The following is a 9,443-nucleotide window of genomic DNA, read 5'->3' as shown; positions in this document are numbered from 1 at the left end:
CATATGAATTAGAGTAGCGACAGATGTTGTCAAGATGGTGCATTCAGGCATATTGTTGTACTACTTGTAAGGTCCTTGAGAATAATCAATAAAATGGACGCGTGCATCTCCCAGATGCAGAGGCCGGGGGTCATCCTCCTTTTCTAAAAAAACAATTTTTATTATTATTAAGTCAGCCAAGATTGCTTGCAAACATGCCATTTTGCTGTATTTTTCAGGAGATGGATGTTTCTTGGAAACAAGTTGACAAGAAATGAACATGTCTTTGTGTTACCAGCCTTGTCTTCCTTTGTACAGTTGTTTAAGTAGGTTGGTCGTCCAAGGAAGGAGCTAAGTAATCAACGCCGGAAATCATAGTCAAATGGACGGCCAGGATGTCGTTTGGCATTGCATCATCGTCATCTTTTGGTACTTACCGTTGACAGGTTCCAAAACGGTGACATAGTATAGACCACCAAACGCTGTCTGCCTGCCTTGTTTCCTCCCTTGGTTTGACAGGCTCCACTTATTCTTCTTCTTCTTCTTCCTTCTCCTCTTCATCTCCTCCTTCTTCTTGTGGTGCGCTGGTGGTGGTCGTTGCCGGTTGATCGACGGATGGCGCGGCAGGGGGAGGGTGGTCCTAATCCTCGGGCGACGGCGATGATCTACGCGATGGTGGCGCGGGGGACGCTGGTGGTGGCGGAGCACACGGCGTACACGGGCAACTTCCGGGACATCGCGGCGCAGTGCCTGCACAAGCTGCCCGCCGGCGACAGCCGCTTCACCTACACCTGCGACGGGCACACCTTCACCTTCCTCCTCCACCAGGGATACGGTGCGCCATCCATCTTTCTTACCTCTTTATTCTCCAGTCTCCCATGTTTTTTTTTAATTAACTCTGTTCTCGCAAAACAGCCAAAGTTTTCAACCTCCAAGTACGATTAATTAGTTCTGAGGTCAGGTTCTGGTTCATAGAAATATAAATGACTGTTACTGATTTGAAGGGCCTCCAGATGATAGTAGTATATCCAATATATCCATGAATGATGAGGGCGCATACAAGTTGTCACTTAGTTTTTCACAGATCTGTTCAGTTCATACCAAACATTCAGAGCCAAGCATACACGTCGTGTTCAGTAGAATCAAAGTTATTCAGTAAAACCAAAGCCTGAACTGAAAATGACATGTGCATATACATATGATATGCAGCCTACTGCGTGGTGGCGACGGAGGCGGCGGGGCGCGAGGTGCCCCTGGCCTTCCTGGAGAGGATCAAGGAGGAGTTCAACAAGCGATACGCCGGAGGCAAGGCCGCCACCGCCACCGCCAACAGCCTCACCAAAGATTTTGGGTAACAAATTATCACTAATGTTGTGAGTTAACTACTCTGAATGACATAGAGACAGAGGTTAATTAGCTGTGGTCAACAAATTCAGCCACGTACTCATTGATGAGTCAAAGATCATTCCATAACAAATACTCCCTCCGTCCGGAAATACTTGTCGGAGAAATGAATGAAAATGGATGTATCTAAAACTAAATTGCGTCTAGATATATTCATTTCTCCGACAAGTATTTTGGGACGGAGGGAGTACTAGTACAACGTTACCAAAAATAAAAATATCCATAACAAAAATACTAGTACAACGTTACCAAAAATAAAAGATCATTCCATAACAAATACTTCAACGGCTATGTATCCATGTCTACCTATCAAGGTAATTGATTACTCCCTCCGTTCGGAATTACTTGTCTCGCAGATAAATGTATCTAGAATTAAAATACGTCTAGATATATCCATTTCTGCGACAAGTAATTCCGAACGGAGGGAGTACTTTTATGATGATCCATTAGTGATCTAGCACTATAATTAAGTAAGCTATGAACAAACAAAGGGATTGGACAGGCCGAGGCTGAAGGAGCAGATGCAGTACTGCATGGATCACCCCGAGGAGGTGAGCAGGCTGTCCAAGGTGCAGGCCCAGGTCTCAGAGGTCAAGGGCATCATGATGGAAAACATCGACAAGGTACTAATCTCTTGTTCAAATAACTGTAAGGCTGAATGGGTTTGTTCTTTAGTTCTCAGAGGTCAAGGGCATCATGATGGAAAACATCATGATAACTTTGTTTGATGAATTTTTGAACGGATGCTACTCAGGTGATTGATCGCGGGGAGCAAATCGACGGCCTGGTGACGAGGACCGAGCAGCTCCACGACCAGGCCATGGATTTCAGGACTGAGGGCACGCGGATCCGCCGAAGGATGTGGTACCAGAACATGAAGATCAAGCTCATCGTCGCCGGCATTGTCGTCGCCATCATCCTCATCATCGTCCTCTCCATCTGCCATCGGGACCACTGCAAGTAGCCATAGCATATCATCCTAGCTTCGTCCACAGCTTGAACAGAAAATTTAAGTCTCAATCGTTGATTCTATAATATTTACTATACTACTGGTTCTCGCGATCGATCCGATCATGTCAAGTCACCTGCCATGGATTCAAGGCCTGCTAGTAGGTCTACTCATCAGCTAGAGAAGAAACACACGGGGAAATGTAGCCCTTACGGCTCTTTGAAAAATTCACTTTTGAGAAGTTAACTTTATCTTAGCTCTTTCCTAAAAAATTTTGGTCAGATTTTTAGGCATGGCAAATCGAACGTTTTTCATGGCAATTCATATTAGCGTGATGATGGCAAATCTAGTTTGCAAAGACAGCAATTTTTGAGCAAAAAAAATGAATAGAGTCAGATTTGCCATGCTCGCCAACTAAACTTGTCATCCCGATCGACAAACATAATTATTATGGAAAACGTTTCATTTATCATGCCTTAGATCTGACATTGTCTAGATATTCGGGTCCAAAGTTTTACTCTTAAAAGATTGAGGAGTTGAGCCTCAAACATCCCCTCTCCACAACAAATTTGAGCGGCGGAGCAAAATCTCCCTAAACACCCCCTCTTCACCCCTGACACTCTCGTTGTTGCTCATCATTCTTCCCACGCACAGTCGGCACACCCCCTGTCTCCCGAGCTAGCTGCCGCCATTCCCCGCCCCGACTGCCTCGCTAGCGTCCATTTTCCCTACTAATCTAGCTAGTGGCACTGCACCGCGCACCTTCGACGCTCCTCTGCATGGTGGCCTAGCACCCTCCCTGGGCCCTGACCTAAAGGATGGCGACCATAGATGCGTTAGGGGTGCCATTGTCGGGCGCGTGCGCATCCTTGCACCTCAATGAGCCCATTGTGTCTCCTTACATGGCCACGATGAGCTCGATGATGCGCCCCAAGGTGTTGTTGGTCATCATTTTGGAGGAAGGATACCGGGAAGCGGCAGTGAAGGGCTAGCTCACACTTTTTTTAACATCTCATTATTTGAGGAGTTAATATTTTGAGAGAAATTTAGAGAGTTATAGAATAAGTAATCAAGAGATGCTCGTGGTATGAGTTAATTAAGTTCAAGTCCTATTTCACACTATGAAGATCAACCTCATCATTGTCGGTATCGTCGTTGCTTTCACCTAGCTAGGTTAGGTTGTGTCCACCTAGCCTGGCCTAGCTTCACCACTCCGTTTGAACAATGAGTTAGACAGGAAAAAAAGCAGAGCGGTTGCTCTGGTCACCGGCACGTGAGCCCCACGTGTCATTTTTTTTCATCAAGTGAATAATCGTAGAAATTGCATGTTTCCTTTTGTTGCTACTCCCTCTGTCTTATATTGGATGTAATAGCATCTTATTATGGGACAAAGGGAGTACTACCCAAAGCATATTGATTAGCCTCGCTTCATCCGTTTGTCGATAGGTTTTGAGATAGCTAACAATATATAGCACAAGGTTTAAACTAGAAAGTTTCAATCATCAATTCTACTTCAGATTGGGATCATAACAAAAAATTTGACTACAAATCTCATGATCATCACAAGTTATGAAGAAGAATCACAAGCAAACAGATTGTAACTGATAGTAATAATTGCAATTTTTACATCTAGATATGCCATAAAGTATTACACATCTAAGTCATGTATCATTGATCTTACGCGGAGATTCATGTGGGTATTTTCTTCTTCTTTTTTTGTTTTATGTTTGATTGAATCACTTAGATGTGCAATAACTAGGCACATATCCTAATTAGAGAATCTCTTTTCTGGGGGGAGGGGATTCTTGAGTAGCCTCGCTACACCCGTTTGTCAATAGGTTTTGAGATAGCCAACCATATGCTGATATGCACCACACAGTTTAAACATGAAACTTTTGATCATCAATTCTACTATAGACTCAGGATCATAAAAAACAAATTTTTTTACAAATTCTCAGGATCATCACGAGCTATGAATCACATCAAGTTACACATATGATAGATCTACTCAACTGAAGAAGAAACACAAACAAACAATGTAACTACAGTAGTAACGATTTATAACTCGTATAGTCATAACTGATTAGGCCTTAACGACGCCCACCGCGGCCGCCACCGCCGGCGTAGTACGCCTCGTCCTTCTCCTCCTCATCTGCCACCACGCCGTGCCCCTTCTGCTCCGGCGCCACCGGCTCGTCCACGAAGGCAGCAGCAGTAGCAGCAGGATAATCGGCCACGACCTGCTGCTCGCCCACCACCACCATGCACACGGGCGCGGCGACCGGCTTGGCCTTGGCACGCGGCACCGGGAGCAGCGGCGGCAGGCGGTGGCGAGGAGCGGGAGCTCTCCCCGGCACCGCGCCCTCGTTCTTCCTGATGTCCGTGAGCGCGGCAAACGCCTGGTTGACGAGCCTGAACGCGCCCGCCACGGCCGCGCTGGTGCCGCCGGCCTTGGCGGGGTCGAACATGTCGTAGAGCGTCTTGTGCTGGGACTTGACGGCGTCGTGGGTGTTAGAATAAATCCGAGGCATACCGCCGATCATCCGAGGACCAAGCAATCACACGAGGCACGACACCGAGATTTGTTAACGAGGTTCACCGATATGGCTACATCCCGGGCCTGACTACGGGCGCTCCTCCCCGTGACACCGTCACAATACCGCACACCGGCCACCCGGGTGCCGGCACACGCGGCCGGCTCCCCTTGCGCGCCTATGTTATTATGTTGGCATAGGTTACATCGTGTGTCCAGCCCCGCTATATATGAGAGGCCTGGTATACAAGTGTCCTACTAGGACACGACTCCACATCCTATGTAAACACAATACAACTACAAGTCCAACAGTAACCTACCTTGTACACTATATTCGACACAACTCTAACAAACTCCACCTTGGCGAATATTCTCCACCACCTTGAGTTCGTCCATGCGTCAAACTTCCATGTATATTGGACTTGAGCTTATCCCATGAGCACCGCTGCTACTTCAAAGACTCCATATGACTCTACCTGCAACTTGTAGTCCCTTCTTTTCTTGACCACGGTCAACACTCGAGCAAAATTAAGTTCCTTGTTACTCTAATTTGTGCTCCCAACTTTCAGAGTATCAGTCCAACGCCGTCACACACCGATCACTGACCTGCGTGAAAGTGAACAACTCACATACTGGGTGTCACACATAAGAGTTACCTGAACTCAACATCACCGCTCCTTTCTTGAATTTCACTTCCCCGGCCTCTGCACCAACTAGGGATGCATACGGCCATTTTAGTATGAGTACCAAGATAAACATGGTCCTCGAAAAAAAAATTAAATGAGTATCAAGATATGTTTTGATGAGTGATTTCACCCCACATCAAACTTGATCCTCAATGGCGGAAACCCCATGTGCATCACATGTCAATTCTAGAAATTGAACTCGGGTCGTTTGCTGAGATCCTCAAAGGCAGCTACTCCGATCGATTACCAGTAAACAACCTGTACGTTATCTGCTTGCTGGCCACCAACCTTGCTTGCCAGGCATGCATGCACGCACTTGGTGCCTCTCAACTAACTACACAGGCTGCATGATACATATATAATAAGTAGTTATTAAAGCTAGCAGTGCAGGATGAAACAAGAAGAGAGTATGTATATATAGTCTTCAAATCTCCGGACCACCAGCAGCTAATTAGCCCTCTCGGCCCCCTCCGGCACTGAGATTCCATCCTCGATCTTGCATCAATCCAACCCTCCTCACACGACCATGGTGAGCGCTAGGGATGTCGACACGACGGCGGCGGCGAACAAGCAGCAGCAGGCTAATTGCCTGGCCCCCAACCCCGGCAAGGCCACGATCCTCGCCCTGGGCCACGCTTTCCCGCAGCAGCTCGTCATGCAGGACTACGTCGTCGAGGGCTTCATGAGGAACACCAACTGCAACGACCCCGAGCTCAAGGAGAAGCTCGCCAGGCTATGTATGTAACAGCTAATAATTCTATCTCTGTTCCCATTTCGGCAAGTTCTTCTGCACGTTGATGCATGATGAGTAATGAGTATATGTATGAATGCATTGCAGGCAAGACGACGACGGTGAAGACGAGGTACGTGGTGATGTCGGACGAGATCCTCAAGAGCTACCCGGAGCTGGCCCAGGAGGGCTTGCCGACGATGAAGCAGCGCCTGGACATCTCCAACAAGGCGGTGACGCAGATGGCCACCGAGGCGTCGCTGGCCTGCATCAAGGCGTGGGGCGGCGACCTCTCGGCGATCACCCACCTCGTCTACGTCTCGTCCAGCGAGGCGCGGTTCCCGGGCGGGGACCTGCACCTGGCGCGCGCCCTGGGGCTCAGCCCGGACGTCCGCCGCGTCATGCTGGCCTTCACCGGGTGCTCCGGCGGGGTGGCTGGCCTCCGCGTCGCCAAGGGCCTGGCCGAGAGCTGCCCGGGCGCGCGTGTCCTGCTCGCCACCTCCGAGACCACCGTGGCCGGGTTCCGCCCGCCCAGCCCCGACCGGCCCTACGACCTTGTCGGGGTGGCGCTCTTCGGCGACGGCGCGGGCGCGGCCGTCGTCGGCACAGACCCCACCGCCCAGGAGCGACCGCTATTCGAGCTCTACTCGGCGCTGCAGCGCTTCCTCCCTGACACCGAGAAGACCATCGACGGCCGGCTGACGGAGGAGGGCATCAAGTTCCAGCTGGGCCGCGAGCTCCCCCACATCATCGAGGCGCACGTGGAGTCCTTCTGCCAGAAGCTCATCAAGGAGCACCCTTCTGCTGCTGCTGCGGAGGGTGACAACATGTTGACCTATGACAAGATGTTCTGGGCGGTGCACCCCGGCGGCCCGGCGATCCTGACCAAGATGGAAGGGCGGCTGGGGCTGGACGGCGGGAAGCTGCGCGCGAGCCGGAGCGCGCTCCGGGACTTTGGGAACGCGAGCAGCAACACCATCGTGTACGTGCTGGAGAACATGGTGGAGGAGAGCAGGCAGAGGACGGAGGCGCCGGCGCCGGAGCCGGAGCCGGAGGGGGGTCAGGAGCAGTGCGAGTGGGGACTCATACTGGCGTTCGGGCCGGGGATCACCTTCGAGGGGATCCTGGCAAGGAACCTCCAGGCGCGCCTAGGCGCCAACTAGCAGGATCGGAGGACATGAATTTGCTTGCACGCACATTACAAGTTCGTTTCGTGCTTTCTTTGGTTTCTGAGGCCCGTGCACAAATTTACCTACCAGGAAGAAAGGTAATCAAATGTCGAGTTTGTTTGATTTTGGTGAAATAAAGCAATGAAATATCGAGTTTGTTGGAACTGGTGAGGTTTCCATACATTTGGTTGTTCACTGCTCATGATAGAAATTGATCGGAATTTTCCCAAATGAAAGAATTTGTTATACAAGTTTATAAGCGAATGTGGGTCTGAAACTGATGTAAATATATGCTCACTGATATCTTGCATATTTCTCACTGACTCAAATATGCTGATCATACAAGTTGTAGTGACCAGGCCACCAACTGAAATCGTCTGTGCCTAGTAAAATAAATACATTGGTGAAATCTATACGGGCGGAAAGTCCTACCGATCGAGCTCCCAAACGGATCTTTACTGCACATATATGCAAAGTTACAGATATATATTTTCTGTCTACTCTAGTAGATTAATGATGTTAGCTGTTACTACCTTTCATGTTCAGAGGCATTGTGGTCTCGCTGGAAGATGGCACGCTGAAGTTCCTGAGCTTTGTTCCAGTCACCCGAAGGCCATTTGCTGGGACTAAAACTCAGGGCGTTTCTACTCAGCAGCTGTCAGAATGTTAGATATGGAATGTCCATGTCCCAGAAATTGCTGGTGCGTTTCCAGAACCTAGCCTAATCATAGTCGATGCCTGGCCTAAGCAGCAGTATGCAGTCTACAAGTTTCATAACAAGCCGCCTTGATTTGTACCTTTTTCCTAGAGAAATGGTGTGCTATACATGGAGGCGCCGCGGGGAATTATTCGTCGTCAGAGGATCTAAAAGACAGTGCATCTATCTTATTAGGAACTCCAACAGATGAATCATTCTAGTTTAGCAACTCAGAGTTGAGGCAGGCAATATCTTGCGCTAAGCAAATCGTAAGAGCTACTCATTAGTTGTGACTGATTTTTTGCTCTTTCCTGCAAGGCAAGGCTGTAACATCTAAACAATTCATATTATGGTTATAAATTTATAAATGCCCACTTGGTCCAAAGTACAATTTACTCGAAGAGCGAACATCTAAACAATTTTTACTTTTTCGTTAACTGTCCAGCCCATATCCCTCGCTGTTATTCTCTCTTGTTCTTTTTGCGCTGGCTCTGTTTTTGCCATTCTCTCATTGGTTGCTTTGTGCGTTTTCGAGTTGCGTTGGGCCAAAGATTTTGGGCAGCAGTTTTGTTTGGCATGCTGCTCGTTGACTCGGTGTGGTGCACCTGCCGGGTATATTAGTTGATGTACCTATAATTTTCTTAATGTGTGGTTTCTATCAGTTTTTCTTTTTCATTTTTTATTTACATTTTTTTCTAAAAATGTAAGCATTGTCATGATATTTTGATAAATGTGTTTGTGATTTTTTATAAATATTCATCGTATATTGAAACATATTTAACATGCAACTAGAAAATGTTCAAAATTATTCAATAAAATATTGTTAAAAATATATCATCATGTATTAAAAAATAACATGCAATTAGAAAATGTTCAAAATTATTCAATAAAATATTGTTAAAAATATATCACCATGTATTAAAAAATAACATGCAATTAGAAAATATATTATTAAAAAAATATTTACTTCAATAAACTATTATTAAAAATATTCACCATGTATTTAATTAATACATTAAACGTGCAATAAGAACATTTTCAATATTATTCATAAATATTTTTTGATAACATATTATTAAAAAGTATTCATCGTGCAATTTGAAAATTGTTCAACGTTATGTGTAATGCTGGTTTTAAGCTTGTATGGCTCTATTGGGCCGGGTATTGTTTTTCTCGTCTGTTTGTATTTCGCTATCATCCAAAAAATAACAGTGGCTATAGCGCAGCGCCCAAAGGCCCTGCCAACGGGTTATGCGAAGATACATGTTGATGCTGCTGTCCGAAAGGGAGTGGGAG

At 47.1% G+C, this 9,443-nt stretch overlaps 2 protein-coding genes across 2 annotated transcripts; both read left to right on the top strand.

Annotated features, from left to right (window-relative positions):
- The first annotated feature begins 474 nt into the window (after window positions 1-474).
- On the top strand, window positions 475-2,427 carry LOC119304975 (vesicle-associated membrane protein 721-like). The gene is made up of 4 exons (XM_037581633.1): window positions 475-814; window positions 1,189-1,330; window positions 1,886-2,006; window positions 2,138-2,427. The coding sequence occupies exons 1-4, from the start codon at window positions 595-597 to the stop codon at window positions 2,345-2,347; spliced, it is 693 nt and encodes a 230-aa protein (XP_037437530.1). The 5' UTR covers window positions 475-594; the 3' UTR covers window positions 2,348-2,427.
- A 3,627-nt stretch (window positions 2,428-6,054) lies between these two features.
- LOC119304973 (type III polyketide synthase B-like) lies at window positions 6,055-7,561 on the top strand. The gene is made up of 2 exons (XM_037581632.1): window positions 6,055-6,288; window positions 6,390-7,561. Exons 1-2 carry the CDS (start codon window positions 6,078-6,080, stop codon window positions 7,442-7,444), a joined length of 1,266 nt encoding a protein of 421 aa, XP_037437529.1. The 5' UTR covers window positions 6,055-6,077; the 3' UTR covers window positions 7,445-7,561.
- Window positions 7,562-9,443: the final 1,882 nt, after the last annotated feature.

This window comes from Triticum dicoccoides, chromosome 5B (genome assembly GCF_002162155.2).
Source record: "Triticum dicoccoides isolate Atlit2015 ecotype Zavitan chromosome 5B, WEW_v2.0, whole genome shotgun sequence".
In the NCBI taxonomy this organism is placed as follows: Eukaryota; Viridiplantae; Streptophyta; class Magnoliopsida; order Poales; family Poaceae; genus Triticum; species Triticum dicoccoides.
This window is presented reverse-complemented; position numbering and strand designations above follow the sequence as displayed.

Bases quoted from the DNA above. Each gene is read 5' to 3' on its own strand.
- LOC119304975 (XM_037581633.1), top strand. From the start codon at position 595: ATGGCGCGGCAGGGGGAGGGTGGTCCTAATCCTCGGGCGACGGCGATG. The intron at 815-1,188 runs GTGCGCCATCCA...TATGATATGCAG, and splicing joins CCTCCTCCACCAGGGATACG to CCTACTGCGTGGTGGCGACG. The intron at 2,007-2,137 runs GTACTAATCTCT...GATGCTACTCAG, and splicing joins TGATGGAAAACATCGACAAG to GTGATTGATCGCGGGGAGCA.
- LOC119304973 (XM_037581632.1), top strand. From the start codon at position 6,078: ATGGTGAGCGCTAGGGATGTCGACACGACGGCGGCGGCGAACAAGCAG. The intron at 6,289-6,389 runs GTATGTAACAGC...AATGCATTGCAG, and splicing joins GGAGAAGCTCGCCAGGCTAT to GCAAGACGACGACGGTGAAG.